This window comes from Danio rerio, chromosome 14 (assembly GCF_052040795.2).
Source record: "Danio rerio strain M-AB ecotype USA chromosome 14, GRCz13ab, whole genome shotgun sequence".
Classification (NCBI taxonomy): Eukaryota; Metazoa; Chordata; class Actinopteri; order Cypriniformes; family Danionidae; genus Danio; species Danio rerio.
In genome coordinates this window covers 971292-987500 of record NC_141034.1, presented here as the reverse complement: position 1 = coordinate 987500, position 16209 = coordinate 971292, and the positions used below count along the sequence as shown (strand labels likewise).

The window sequence follows — 16209 nt, the reverse complement described above, 5'->3', positions numbered from 1 at the left end:
ACATACACAAACACACAAACAAATACACGCAGTAACACAAAGACACAGGTCAAAATGAACTGGTATTGCTATACTTGTGGGGACATTTGGCCCTTAAAATGTAAGGGATACAAACCACACAAACAATCACACACACACGCACAGACAAACACATACACAAACACACAAACAAATACACACAGTAACACAAAGACACAGGTCAAAATGAACTGGTATTACTATACTTGTGGGGACTTTTGCCATCCCAATGTAAGCAATGCAAGCCACACACACGCATACAGACACACACACACACACACACACACACACACTCTTGTCAAAAACGTACTGGTATTGATAAACTTGTGGGGACATTTGGTCCTCACAATGCCACACACACACACACCTTGCATGACCTGTAGGATGAATCTCTTGTTGAGGTAGATGGCGAGTGTGTCCTCGACCCCGACAGAAGCATCAGAGAACCACCCGCTCTCGGCCACCAGCACCAATGGGTCCCCATACGCCTGCTGCACCCACACCAGCACACTCCTGAGCTCTAGCGCCACCGTCTGGCCGAATCGTGCCAGTCCCCGGCTCACACGCAGCGTCTCTGGCCCGAACGCCACCGAGAAGAAATCTGCGCTCCCCCTCACCCAGAGCCGCTCTGCCGCACTGAACTCTGGGATCACACCTCGGTTTGCAGACTTCAGAGATTCTGGATAATCTCCACTGCCATATATGGGCTCTGCGAACCAGCCAATCACGGCCTCCATGGACTTCTGGCAGAGCTCCAGGTTGGTGGGCGTGGCCTGGCCGTGAAGAGGCTCCACCCAGTGAGAGCCCAGACTGATGGACACTTTACCATTCTGACGAGCTCTGAAGAGTTTATCATAGACGTGATACGCCTTAGCATGAGCCTGAGGAGACAGAGAGCGAGAAAAAGTCATATATGTGTATGAGAGACTAGTGAGAGACTAGTTATGTCCTGGGCAGGACTAGTGAGAGACTAGTTATGGCCTGTACACGACTAGTGAAAGACTAGTTATGTCTTGTGTGTGGGAGACTAGTAACGATCTGTGAGAAACTAGCTATGTCCTGTGAATAACTAGTGAGAGACTAGTTATGTCATGTAAGAGACTAGTTAGAGACTAGTTATGTCATTTGAAAGTCTAGTGAAAGACCTATTTTTGTCCTGTTGGAGACAGTGAAAACTGTGAAAAGACTAGTTAGAGACTAGCTATGTTCTGTTCGAAACTAGAGAGGCTAGTTATGTCTTGTGAGTAACTAGTTATGTCCTGTAGGAAAATAGTAAGACTAGTTATGTCCTGTAGAAAACTAGTTAGAAACTAGTTAGTCCTTTTGAAAGTCTAGTCAACGACGATTATATCCTGTCAGAGACTAGTAATGCACTGTGAAAGAGTAGTTAGAGACTAGTTATGTTCTGTTTGAAACTAGAGAGGCTAGTTATGTCATGTGAGTAACTAGTTATGTCCTGTGGGAGACTAGTTATGTATTGTAGGATACTAGTTGTGTCCTGTAGGGGACAGATTATGTCCTGTAAGATAATAGTTACATACTGTAGGAAACTAGTTATGTCCTGTAAGACTAGTGATGTCATGTAGGAGACTAGTAATGCACTATAAAACTATTTAGAGACTAGTTATTTCATGTGAAAGACTAGTGAGAGACTAGTTATGTCCTGTTAGACACAAGTCAGAGACTAGTTATGTAATGTAAGAGACTAGTTATGTCTGTAAAAGACTGGTTATGTGCTGTAGCAGACTAATTATGTCCTGTATGAGACTAGTTATGTCCTGTTAAAGACTAGATAGACAATTTATTTTCAATAGAAGGCTAGTTATGTCCTATTAGAAACTAAAGAGACTAGTTATGTGCCATGAGAGACTAGTTATCTCCAGTAAGAGCCTCGTTATGTCCAGTATGAGACTAGTTATGTCCAATGACAGACTATTTGTGTCCTAAAGCAGTCTAGTTATGTCATTTGAGAGACTATTTATGTCCAGTAGGATACTAGTTATGTTCAGTAGAAGTGTTAGGTGGATATTTCCTCTTTGTCGGAGCATTCTCTGTAAACCCTAGAGATGGTTGTGCATGAAGATCCCAGTAGATCAGCAGTTTCTGAAATACTTAGAGAGGCCTATCTGGCAGCAACAACCATGCCACGTTCAAAGTCTCTTAAATCCTCTTTCTTCTCCATTCTGATGCTCACTCTGAACTGCAGAAGATCCTCTTGACCATGTCTACATGCCTAAATGCAGTGAGCTGCTGCCATGTGTTTGGCGGATTAGACATTTGCATTAACATGCAGTTGGACAGGTCTATCTAAGAAAATAGCCAGTGAGTTTGTATATATATATATAAACTCTTAAATATATTAAATATATATTTAATAGATAAATGTTCTTTATCTGTTAAAAACCACTTGTATCTAAGACATTTTTAAAAAACAAATTGTAAGTTAAATTCACCATTGAGACATAAAAATTGAACATATTTAAAAGTCTAAAGATTTTGAAAAAAAAATGTTTCATTTAAAAAGTAATTCAAATCTGCACTGTAAAGGAATCCGTGCTTTATTTACTTTTAGTTGAATCTAAGAAACGTTTATACAGTCAACTCGACTTACATCAGTCGATCATTCATTTTCCTTCAGCTTACTCCTTTATTTATCAGTGGTCGCCAAAGCGGAATGAACCGCCAACTATTCCAGCAACTATTCCAGCATATGCCCTATCAGCTGCAACCCAGTACTGGGAAACACCCATACGCACTCATTTTCACACACACACACACACACACACACACACACACACACACACACACACACGCACACAGACACACACACAAACACACACACTACGGCCAATTTAGTTGATCAGTTCCGGGGGAAACCGGAGCACCCCTGCACCAGTGCTGACCACTGAGCCACCGTGCCGCTTACGTTCAATTTTGTATAACATATATAAAAAAAAATTGTACATTAAAAAGAAATGTTGTTAAAGTAACATAAAAATTTGCATTAACATTTTACAGTGGGCTTATGAAAATGCCAAATACATATATACATATATCCAACAGAAATACTTCAACATTTGTAACCGATCTGACAGCTGCTGGAGGCTCATCAATCCCTAAACGCCCCCTAACACACCGCTCAGTGTTTTCCATTAGAGGAAGCATGAAAATCTGCATTATTCCCCATCTGAAAAATGAGCCTGACCCCTGACCCCCGACCCCAGACTCACCCTGATGAGGTTATGTGCGGCGATGAAGGGGTCACCACGCTCTCCTTTTACCCCCGGAGCGTGAGCGCCCGTCCCGTACCCCTGCACCGCCACCAAAAACGGGTTGTGCATCGTGATCCAGAATCGAACCTCATCCCCAAACGTCCGAAAGCAGAACTCGGCGTAATCCGCAAACACATCCACCATACTGGAGTTCAGCCAGCCTCCCAGACGCTCCTGCAGGACCTGCGGGAGATCCCAGTGGAATAAAGTCACCACAGGCTCCACGTTCAGCTCCTTCAGCTTCCTGATTAACCTGCGGTAGTGTTCAACTCCAGCCGGATTAGGATTCGAAGTCAGATCAGGGAAAAGACGAGGCCACGACAGAGAGAAGGAGAAGAAATCAACACCTAGAAACTGAACTGCTTTCAGATCCTCCTCCCACTGGATGTAGCTGTCGCTGGACGCTCCTGCCGGAGACTGAAGGGTGAAGTGGTCCCATATTGATGCACCCTTGCCGTCTGCATCCCAAGAGCCCTCGGTAGGGAACGAAGAGCTGCCGATGCCCCAGAGGAACCCGCGGGGGAACACACCCGTCTGCTGGTGCGTCCCGTTCAGACGCTGCAGCCACACACTGGAGGATTCACCCTGGAGAAGAGATTCTGATGGACACACTGAGATCAGGAGAAGAGCGAAGGAGACGGAGGAGAGGAAACACATGATGGAGTGATGATCGCTCTGTCTGGAGGAAGAGGAGAAGAGGAGAAGAGAAGAGGAGTGCAGACCGACTGAAACACACTGAAGATCTGAGAGAGCAGGAAGACGGAGAGCAGGTCAATGATTAACATGAACTCTGATCTGCTCATGACTTACAGCAGACACACACACACACACACACACACACACACACAAACACACACACAAACAAACACACACACAAACACACACACACACAAACACACACACACACAAACACACACACACACACACACACACATAGAGACATGAATACACACACATAAATACACAGACACACACAAACATACACACACATATAGATCCTCACATACACTCACACTCGCATACACAACCACACATACATACACAGACACACTTACACTAACACTGAAAGACACACACAGACACTTCTAAATACACACAGAGACACACACACACACACACACAGAACCATATAAATACAAAAAAGACACACACAAAACATGCTTTATTACAGATGTACACACACACAAACCTGCATACAGTAATACGCACAGAAATAGTAGTAATACACACACACACACACTTAATACTTAATACTTAATAATAAAGTAATACACACACACACACAAAACATGCACTATTAAAGATGTAAACACACACACTCACAGTAACATGCACAGAAACACACTCGCACAAACATACACACACACACACAATACTCAAACACACACAAACATACTGAAAGAAAAAAAACACAAAGTTACACGTGCATACAGTAATACACACAGAAACATACACAAACACACACACACACACACACTCTCTCACACACACGAAACATGCACAATTACAGATGTACACACACACACAAACATACTGACACACACAAACACACACTCCGCGTACAGTAACACACAGAAACACACTCGCACAAACACACACACACACACACACACACACACACACACACACACACACCCCACATACACAAACACACTGACAGACAGAAAACACACAAAGTTACACGTGCATAAAGTAATACACACAGAAACATACACAAACACACACACACTCTCTCTCACACACACGAAATATGCACAATTACAGATGTACACACACACACACACACACACACACACACACACACACACACAAACATACTGACACACACAAACACACACTCCGCGTACAGTAACACACAGAAACACACTCACACAAACACACACACACACACACACACTACTCACATACACAAACACACTGACAGACAGAAAACACACAACGTTACACGTGCATACAGTAACACGCACAGAAACATACATAAACACACACACACACACACTCTCTCTCACTCTCTTTCTCACACACACACACACACAGAAGGAATTTTGTCTTCAACTGTGCAAGTGTTGAAAGTCGATGACATCACGCATAAATTAAAAACTTTTACAATTCACTCATTTTCCTTCAGCTTAGTCCCTTTATTCATCAGGGGTCGCCACAGTGGAATGAACCGCCAACTATTCCAGCATATGTTTTACACAGCGGATGCCCTTCAAGCCGCAACGCAGTACTGGAAACACCCATACACACTCAATCACACTCACACACTACGGACAGTTTAGTTGATCAGTTCCCCTATAGCGCATGTGTTTGGACTGTGGGGGAAACCGGAGCACCCGGAGGAAACCCACACCAACACGGGGAGAACATGCAAACTCCACACAGAAACACCAACTGACCCAGCCGGGACTCAAACCAGCGACCCTTATTGCTGTGAGGCGACAGCGATACTTACTAGCCACCGCGCCGCCCCATAACAGAAATCTGTTTATTTAAATAGCCAAGTACAGCATCAGCGGGTCTCTCCATGATCATGAGCATCCGTCACTCCTGAAGAACAGCTTCAATATCCACATAAAGAGGTTAGCGAGCAGAGTCTGACGTCATGTCCTCTCAGCAGAGCAACAAACAACAATAAAGCTTGACTTCACATCAAACTGGATGAGTCCCGGCAGGTGAATCTGCGGTAAAACAGCCTGATTGTGTTTGGACACATCATCTGATGGCTTGATTAGATCAGATCTGAGGATGGAGAGCCGAAAACAGCTCCGTGATCAGTGGGAAACAACACAGCGCTGCAGAAAACACAGCAGGAGATGAGAACCACTGGAAACACTCAACAAATAATGGGGAAAACAGCATCGTCTAATTAGAGCAACGGATAAATATGAAACATACTAAACATTAATCATGGGTGACACTGTGGCTCAGTGGTTAGCACTGTGGCCACACAGCAAGAAGGTCGCTGGTTTGAGTCCCGGCTGGGTCAGTTGATGTTATTGTGTGGAGTGTTCTCTCCGTGTTGGTGTGGGTTTCCTCCGGGTGCTCCGGTTTTTGGCTGTAGTGAATGAGAGTGCATGGGTGTTTCCCAGTGATGGGTTGCAGCTGGAAGGGCATCCGCTTTGTAAAATATATGCTGGAATAGTTGGCAGTTCACTACGCTGTGGAGACTCCTGATAAATAAAGGTACTAAGCCGAAGGAAAATGAATGAATTAATAAATATAGTAGTTTGATTGAGTTTACAACCTTTATAGTGTGATTTTGGTGTGAAATGTGAACCCAGAATACATATTCAGCAGAAATAATCAAATATTTGCAATTAAATGTCGCATTTGTGGTTGTTGGAAGCTTATAAATGCCATAATGTCTCGTGAAATATGAATTATATTAATTCATTACACAATTATTCAAATATAGAAAATAAATATTAGGACAAAGGGTTAATTAGTTAATTAATTGCGTTGCAGTAATAGAATCACAGATTTTTTTTACACAAATTTTTAAAGAAAATGTGCTTAATTGCCATAAAATATGTCAAAAAAAGTTAAATTAATAGCTTGACTTCCTGTGCAATTTTGGGGGTGATTTTGGCATGAAATGTGACCAGGATATAATCAAGAGAAATATTTTAATATTTGTGATTAATGTCACATTTGTGGTTGTTGAAAGCTTAGAAATCCCTTAATGTAACTGCATAATTATTCGAATATACAAAATAAATATTAGGAAAGTGTTTAATAATTGTCTTACAGTAATTCACATGCACTGACTTTGTTTGTTCACAAAAAAATTAATTCCACAACATGAATATTTATTAAAAGCACCTATTTCTTTTTTTTTTAAATGTGCTTAATTGCCATGAAAAATATCAGATAAAAACTTCATGTCTTCAAAATTGTCCTTCAAAAATAAGCTTTTTTGAAAACACATTTTTTATTGGAGCACACACTGCACTGCAGTCTCCAAACTATATAGCATTTAACATACTCGAATAACTCAAAAAGTGCTAAAGCTCAAATCAAATATCATGGTAGTTTAGTAACACACACTCTTAGAAACGGCTTTCCGGGATGTTGGTGAATGTTTAACATCATATGCTGCATCTGAGGTAAATAAAGAGCTTCATACTACGGTTTCCCACAACAACATTATCACTCCAGAAGTACTGTATTTTCATTATTAAAGATGTCAGATCACATGCTGTGTGTGTGTGTGTGTGTGTGTGTTCTCTCTTGTACAGCAGTGTTTGTGTAACTGATGAACATTACACAGAAAACAAACCCTCTGCTGGTCAAAAGCGGTACTGCATATTCATGAAAAACCACAACAATCAGGAAATAAAGTTCTTGTCTATTTTAAACAGCCTATTTCAGCATCGTTCATTCATTCGTTTTCTTTTCGGCTTAATCTCTTTATTAATCTGAGGTCGCCACAGCGGAATGAACCGCCAACTATTCCAGCATATTTTTTTACACAGCCGATGCCCTTCCAACTACAACTCATCCCTGGAAATACACCCTTATTCACACACATACACTACGGCCAATGTAGCTTACATGGACTGAGAGCTGTGTGTCTGTTAGGTCGTCTCTGCATGTGAAGCTCCGTCCGTCCCTCTCTCTCTCTGTCAGAGTAAATAACGCAGTAAATGTCGGTAAATGTTGGAGCTTTGCAGAAGTGAAACAGCAGAAAAGCAGAAGCTCAGGAACAGCATCTAAATCTGATCAACAGTTTCACAACACAGATAATCTGACCTGCAGAGAGAGAGGACAGAGGGACGGACGGGTGAGAGAAATAACACTGTCTATTCTGTCTATATATCCATCTGTCTGTCTGTCTGTCTATCTGTTTCTAAGTCTATATATCTGTCCATCTGTCTGTCTGTATACCTGTCCATCTTCCTGTCTATATATATGTCTGTCTTTCTTTCTGTCTGTCTATATATCTGTCCGTTTATCTGTCTGTCTGTATGTCTATGTCTTCTATCCATCTATATATCTTTCTGTCTATATATCCATCTGTCTGCCTGTCTATATATCTGTCCATCTTTCTTTCTGTCTGTCTGTCTGTCTGTCTTTCTTTCTTTTTTGTCTATAAATCTGTCCGTCTCGTCTGTCTGTCTGTATATCTGTCCGTCTGTCTTGCTATCTGTCTATATATGTGTCTGTCTTTCTGTCTGTCTATATAACTGTCCGTTTGTCTGTCTATATCTTCTATCCATCTATATACCTGTCTGTCTATATATCCATCTGTCTGCCTGTCTATATATCTGTCTTTCTTTCTTTCTGTCTGTCTGTATATCTGTCCGTCTGTCTGTCTATCTGTCTATATATGTGTCTGTCTTTCTGTCTGTCTATATATCTGTCCATTTGTCTGTCTGTCTGTATGTCTATGTCTTCTTTCCATCTATATATCTGTCTGTCTATATATCCATCTGTCTGCCTGTCTATATATTTGTCCATCTTTCTTTCTGTCTGTCTGTCTGTCATTCTTTCTTTCTGTCTATAAATCTGTCCTACTCGTCTGTCTGTCTGTATATCTGTCCGTCTGTCTTGCTATCTGTCTATATATGTGTCTGTCTTTCTGTCTGTCTATATAACTGTCCGTTTGTCTGTCTATATCTTCTATCCATCTATATACCTGTCTGTCTATATATCCATCTGTCTGCCTGTCTATATATCTGTCTTTCTTTCTTTCTGTCTGTCTGTATATCTGTCCGTCTGTCTGTCTATCTGTCTATATATGTGTCTGTCTTTCTGTCTGTCTATATATCTGTCCCTTTGTCTGTCTGTCTGTATGTCTATGTCTTCTTTCCATCTATATATCTGTCTGTCTATATATCCATCTGTCTGCCTGTCTATATATCTGTCTTTCTTTCTTTCTGTCTGTCTGTATATCTGTCCGTCTGTCTGTCTATCTGTCTATATATGTGTCTGTCTTTCTGTCTGTCTATATATCTGTCCGTCTCGTCTGTCTGTCTGTATATCTGTCCGTCTGTCTTGCTATCTGTCTATATATGTGTCTGTCTTTCTGTCTGTCTATATAACTGTCCGTTTGTCTGTCTGTCTATGTCTCCTATCCATCTATATATCTGTCTGTCTACATATCCATCTGTCTGTCTGTCTGTCTTTCTATCTGTCTATATATCTGTCTGTCTAGCTTTCTATCTGTCTATCGATCCATCCAACCATCTATCTGTCTATATATCCGTCTGTCTATATATCTGTCCGTCTTATTTTCTGTCTGTCTATCTGTCTATATAGCTGTCTGTCTTTCTATCTGTCTGTCCGTCTGTCCATCCGTCCGTCGTGTCTTTCTATGCATATATCTCTGTCTATCTGTCTGTCTGTCTGTCTGTCAGTCAGTCAGTCCGTCCGTCCATCCATCCATCTATCTACCCGTCTATCTGTCTGTCTGTCTGTCTGTCTGTCTGTGTGTCTGTCTGTCAGTCAGTCCGTCCGTCAATCCATCCATCTATCTACCCGTCTATCTGTCTGTCTGTTTTTCTGTCTGTCTGTCAAAAAGGTATATATCTATTTGATAATACAATCTAAACAAGGTGAAACTAATAAGCATATATCCTAGTTTTAATATTATTTTAAAACTTTTACTGGCAAACACGCTGTAATTCCCAAAAGCCTATATTTGAATGTCTTTAAAGTAATTTTAAAATACTTAACGCAAACTAATGCTAGAGACGGTCAGAGTAAAAGTGAAAACTGTGAAGAGTGCGGTTGACTGAAAACAGGAAACGAGACTAAATATGTTTCTTTCTCTCTCAGATTACCTCAGAAAGATGAAGCCGTCTTCAGGCTGGTGGTTAGTGTCTGTTTATCTCACATGTTTCCATCCGTCTCTCATTCCCGCCATTCAGAGGATCATAGTCAATTACTCCTCTCAGAATCTGTCCTCGGTCCCAGATGACCTTAAACCATCCACCGAGGACCTGGATCTGTCGCTAAACCACATCCAGTCACTAAACTGCAGAGACTTCAACACAACACCACGTCTGCGATTCCTCAATCTGTCCTGGAATATTCTGGAAAACATCGACAGAGACACATTCACATCTACTCCAGCTCTGGAGATGTTGGATTTGTCCCACAACGGACTCCAGAACCTCTCCGAACAGCCGTATCTGCTTCACTTGGGATGTTTGGAGCTTTTAGACCTGTCATCCAATCGGTTTTCAGCCATGGCTTTAGGAAAGGAGTTCTCGATGCTAAAACGCCTGCAGTGGTTGGGATTGAGCGCCAAATCAATCAGCATCCAAGACTTTACTCATATATCCAATCTCACCTTGAGAACACTCTTCATCAATGCTGACGGGTTATTGACGTATGAGGGGAATAGTTTAGATGACGTACACGCAGAAAAGGCAGTCATCGCCCTTTCAAGTACTAACGTGGATATCGCTATCGCTAATGATGTTTTTGCACGTTTTAAAGAGGTTGAATTCACTAAGGTGGACGGCAAGATGGAGGTAGTCCAGCAGATGCGCAGTCGAGCACTCATGCGCACTGTTCGATTGGAAATCTCCAATGTAAAAACCACATGGGAATTTCTGACAAGTTCGGTAAACACGATACTATCGTCCACCATTCGTGAGCTTTCCTTAACAGATCTTACCCTGACAGAAATGAAGGATGGTGTTAATCAATCCTCAACCCACATACTGGAGTCATTCTCTACAAAAAGAGCGTCAGTAACCACGTTCATCTTTGACCAAAAAATGCTGTATGACTTCTTCATAAACACACCTGCGAGGAAAGTAAGTCTAACTGAGTCGCCTATAATCTTTATGACCTGTCCTGGGACGATCAGCAAGATCCAGGAGTTGGATTTGTCTGATTGCGCCCTTACAGAAAAAATCTTCTCGGTTAATCCCGAGACAGAATGTGGTACGCTGGTAAACCTGACAAGGCTGGTTTTGAGGGGCAACAACCTAAAGCATCTAAGTCCACTGACTTCAAGAATTAACCTGATGGACTCGCTTCAATACATCGACCTCAGTCAGAACACACTTACCTATTCGGAGAATCAAGGGAGGTGTTTCTGGCCTCCCGGAGTCCTTCATGTAGACTTGTCTAGAAATAGATTTGACGAAGTCGTCTTCAAGTGTTTGCCAGATTCTGTGCAAGTCCTAAACCTTCGGCACAACCGAGTGTCCACAGTTCCTGCAGACATCCACACTTTCGATACCTTGCAAGTCATAGACTTAACATTCAACCGCTTGCTGGATCTTCCCACCTGCCGATCATTCCCAAGCCTACAGAAGCTCCTGATGAGATCCAACTCCATCCATTCTCCTGTACCAGGATCCCTCAAGACTTGTCAACATCTCCAAGATCTCGATTTGAGCCACAACCCTTTCATTTGCACTTGTGCGTTGCGTGATTTTGCCTCTCTGATCAATGCACAGGGAATAAAAACCTTTAAATCAACTCTTAAACACTGGCCAGACGGATACAGATGCAGTTACCCTGAATCCTGGAGCAACTCCACATTGGAAGACTTCCACCTTCCTGAGATCTCCTGCAATGCATGGATTCTGGCTATCACGATTCTAATCCCGACGATCAGTTTGATTGTTGCTGTTAGCCTTCTGTGCAATCGTTTGGATATACCGTGGTACGTCAGGATGATGTGGAGGTGGACTCGCGCCAAGCATTACTCTATAACCTCGCAGCTTAAAGAGGAGGACGTGGAAAGGTTGCGCTTCCATGCCTTTGTATCGTACAGCCAGAAAAACGCAGGATGGGTCAAATCTCAATTTCTTCCCAAGCTTGAAGGCGACTGTGGGTTGCGCATGTGTCACCACGAGCGGGACTTCATCCCGGGAAAAACCATCGTGCAAAACATCCTCCGATGCATCGAGGAGAGCAGAAGGTGTGTTTTTGTGCTGTCGTCTCATTTCGTCCAGAGCGAATGGTGCCACTATGAACTCTACTTCGCCAACCATCAGAAGCTAACGCGAGGGATGGACAGCATACTTCTCATTCTTCTGGAGCCTCTGCCACTGTATCTCATTCCCTCAAAGTACTACCAGCTCAAGACCATGATGTCCAGACGCACTTACCTGGAGTGGCCACAAGAGGGAGCCAAGCAGAAACTGTTTTGGGCAAATCTAAGAGCGGCTCTACAGGCTGAGCTTCCTAATACGCCAGACAGAGAAGAAGAGTGATTAGAGGAGATTTGAGAGATGCAGACCTGGTGCAGTGCAATATGAGCTGGATCCAATGCTTTTTATTAGGCTCACCTAACCCCACCCCTCACAGTGACGTCACTCACTCCATTGAGTGCATTCTGTCTGACATTGCATCACTGAGTGATGCAATCTCAACTTGCATCATAAAGGCTGCATCCAGATACTATTGGGTGATTTGCTAATGGGTTATCTGCACAGCTAGTGTATTTCAGCTAACGATAAGCTTCCGGTAAAATTTTTAAATGACTATTTAAAATTTCATAAGGTTCCTTTTACAGCATCGATGTTGTAACGTAATTAAAATACAATCAGTTAAACAGGCTTGAGCATTCATTTACTTGTTCAAGTGTAAAACGAGATGAAAGACGCCGCCAGTAGCAGCAGGCGAGTGCAGAAACTCCATTAAAAATACCGTGGTAAAATATATGTAATTTATTTTAAAATGTAAGTTAATGCAGTGCTTCTTGCCCGGTCTGAGACCAACTATATCGTTTCGTATATCAATCAAGCAGTAAAAAAAAAAATATCACAGGTTTTTAAAGAAATCAGATCTTAAACGTGGTGATTTTGTAATGGAAAGAAGACAGTTCACTAGTAGAGCTTTGGCTGGCTGACTGAAAAGTATGTGTGCATATGCCTAATTTAGGTTGTTTACATGATATTGATGTCTCCTGTTTTTGATTGAAATCATTGTCGTGTGAACAGCCCCTTAGATTCAAATTGCCAAACAGATATTTATTTAAAGAAGTGGCTTTTTATTTTATTTGATTGCATTACCTGAGATTAATAAATGATTTTGTAGTTGTGATTACACTGGCTTTATTTAATTAAGTGATTACCAAATAGAGTCTTATTGTACAGAGATAACAAACGAAAGTCAAAATTTTCAATGTAGTAGACGACATTACTTCTATTAAATTTTTTTTGAGGATGCAATGTAATATTTTAATACGCACAAAATATTTAATGCACTAAAATAATAATAACAACATAAAAACAACGAAGAAAAATAAGCAAGAAATATTATATTTCACCTTGGAATTATAAGTTTCTCTCTGCGATCCGAATGATTTTGAGATATTGAGCTTCAAAGTTTTTGCATTCCAAAGCAAACAGTTTGTGTGTAACATTTGCTTTTAAAATTAAAATTCATAAACTTATAAAAAAAACATCCAATAATGTAAACAAGTTGTATTTAAGAAGAAAATATCAATAACTCAATTTTGACTAAAATGTCAGATAGAACCTTATAATTCTAAGGTGACGATATATATATATATATATATATATATATATATATATATATACATATACAGGGTGGGCCATTTATATGGATACACCTTAAACCTTAATAAAATGGGAATGGTTGGTGATATTAATGTCCTGTTTGTGGCACATTAGTATATGTGAGGGGGCATGTAAATAACTCATGAAAAAATGAAGTTACGTTAAAACCAAGCACACTATTCCCAAAAGGTTTATTACGGTGTATCCATATACAGTAAATGGCCCATCCTGTATGTATATGTGTATACAGTATATACAGTTGAAGTCATAATTATAAGCCCTCCTGAATTATTAGACCGCTTGTTTCTTTTTTCGCAATTTTCTGTTAAACGGAGAGAAGATTTTTTCAACACATTTCAAAACATAATGGTTTTATTAACTCATTTCTAATAACTGATTTATTTTATCTTTGTCATGATGACTGAAAATAATTTTTCAAATATTTTTCAAGACAGTTCTATACAGCTTAAAGTGACATTTAAAGGCTTAACTGGGTTAATTAGGGTAACTAGGCAGGTTAGGGTAATTAGGCAAGTTATTGTATAACAATGGTTTGTTCTGTAGACAATCGAGAAAAAATATAGCTCAAAGGTGCTAATAATTTTGTCCCTAAAACGGTGTTTAAAAAATTAAAAACTCCTTTTATTCTAGCCAAAATTAAACAAACAATACTTTTCTCTAAAGAAAAAATATTATCAGACATACTGTGAAAATTTCCTTGCTCTGTTCAACATCATTTGGAAATTATTTAAAAAAGAAGAAAAAAAAATTGAAGAGGGCTAATAATTCTGACTTCAACTGTATATATATATATATAGTCAGTGTATTTTTATGTATTTAAATAAAACTGATTTATTAAACAGATATTTTTATTACACTAATATTTTAGTCAAAGAACATGCTTAGAAATGGAAAGATAACACAAATAAATTATTAAAATTAAAATATTGCAAATAAAAGTCCAAGCTACAAAGCTAACAAAATTTTAAATATTGTATGTTTCTCTTGATTTTTGCTATTTTTAATCATTTGTATTTAATATTTTTCCTAAACTAATATTGACCTTAAAATGGCTTTAAAACAATTAAAAACTGATTGTATTCTAGCCAAAATAAAACAAATCAGACTTTCTCCAGAAGAGCAAATATTAGAGGAAATACTGTGAACAATTCCTGAATCTGTTCAACGTCGTTTGGGAAATATTTCAGTAAAGAAATTCACAGGAGGGCGAATAATTCTGACTGTATATGTCCTGAAACAGACCAGAGGAAAGCGTTCATACAAACAAAACACGCAAACTTACAAAAACACAGTTTTATTTATCACGAGCTGCCAACAAAACATTATTATTTTACACAAAAACTGTCTGGTTCATGACATATTTTACAATGGTACAAAGAGAAAATGCTGTAATCTGCATCGTACAAGCAGAGAATAAAAGGAAATGTCTGCTAATTTTCACCCACATGAAATCCTACCTCAAGTTTTGGTTCATGGAGTCAGTAATGTCTTAAGTGAAGCCGATCTGACACACACACACACACGCTTATGAGGTTACTCAGGGTAAAGACTGGATGAGGATGATCTTCTCATTAATGCAGAAGCGGTGCAGAACCATGAGCAGGTTTTCTCCGCAGCGGGACACCTGACGCTCCATCGCCAGCCGGAAATCCTCCTTCACACCTTTAGTGATTCCTCGGGTCACAGTGTGATGCCTGCAAAAACAGACACACACAGACAGTGAGACAACTGAGCGGATAATAATACTGAGAGGACAGAAACACTTGAGTTCATACGAGAAATAAACCCTTTCACAACAGCAGTTTCTCTCACACACACACACACACACACACACACGCACAAACACAAACACAAACACACACACATGATTACTGTAAAATAAAACACATGTGGTGAACCTCACAAAGAAAGTCTGGCTCATTTTATATGCCAAATTGAATATAAAATACAGATTTTGCATTATAAAGAAAATTACGCTTTTGTTTTGTTTATTTATTTTTTGCATTAAAATATTTCAGACATCAATTCTGCTTTAACAACACTAAGCATTTTTTCATTCATTTATTCATATTCCTTGGGCTTAGTCTCTCTTTCAGGGGTCTCCACAGCGGAATGAACCGCCAACAATTCCAGCATATGTTTTACACAGCGGATGCCCTTCCAGCTGCAACCCATCACTGGGAAACACACTCTCATTCAAACACACACAGTCATACACTACGGCCAATTTAGTTGATCAATTCCCCTATAGCGCATGTGTTTGGACTGTGGGACATTCAATCCTATAATGTACAAAAATCTGTTTAATTTTATTTATACAGCAGTTCTGTCCGGTTCTTGAATCTGATTGGCTGATAGCCGTGCGATATTCTGCCAGTAACAGCACTCGCCCAGCCTCTTCA

At 40.3% G+C, this 16209-nt stretch overlaps 3 protein-coding genes across 5 annotated transcripts in view; 1 reads left to right on the top strand and 2 right to left on the bottom strand.

The window, feature by feature from the left end:
- The window catches only part of klb (klotho beta), an 11621-nt gene extending 7586 nt beyond the window's left edge, over positions 1-4035 (bottom strand). Inside the window, exons 1-2 of the mRNA XM_087281052.1 lie at positions 3249-4035; positions 386-899 (exon numbers count right to left, since the gene is read on the bottom strand). Coding sequence (XP_087137178.1) covers positions 386-899; positions 3249-3947 — 1213 coding nt within the window. The 5' untranslated portion in view covers positions 3948-4035. The remainder of the gene's footprint in view (positions 1-385; positions 900-3248) is intronic.
- A 3996-nt stretch (positions 4036-8031) lies between these two features.
- tlr1 (toll-like receptor 1) lies at positions 8032-13472 on the top strand. Its single transcript, NM_001130593.2, is given in 2 exon segments — positions 8032-8076; positions 10074-13472. A coding segment is annotated over 1 exon segment (2388 nt). The 5' UTR covers positions 8032-8076; positions 10074-10087; the 3' UTR covers positions 12476-13472.
- A 1613-nt stretch (positions 13473-15085) lies between these two features.
- ints10 (integrator complex subunit 10) overlaps positions 15086-16209 on the bottom strand; it is a 41032-nt gene continuing 39908 nt past the window's right edge. For all 3 annotated transcript variants that reach the window (NM_001441952.1, NM_001441951.2, NM_212639.3), the window contains 1 exon segment: positions 15086-15501. In NM_001441952.1, the coding sequence (NP_001428881.1) occupies positions 15345-15501 (157 nt within the window). In that variant the 3' untranslated portion in view covers positions 15086-15344.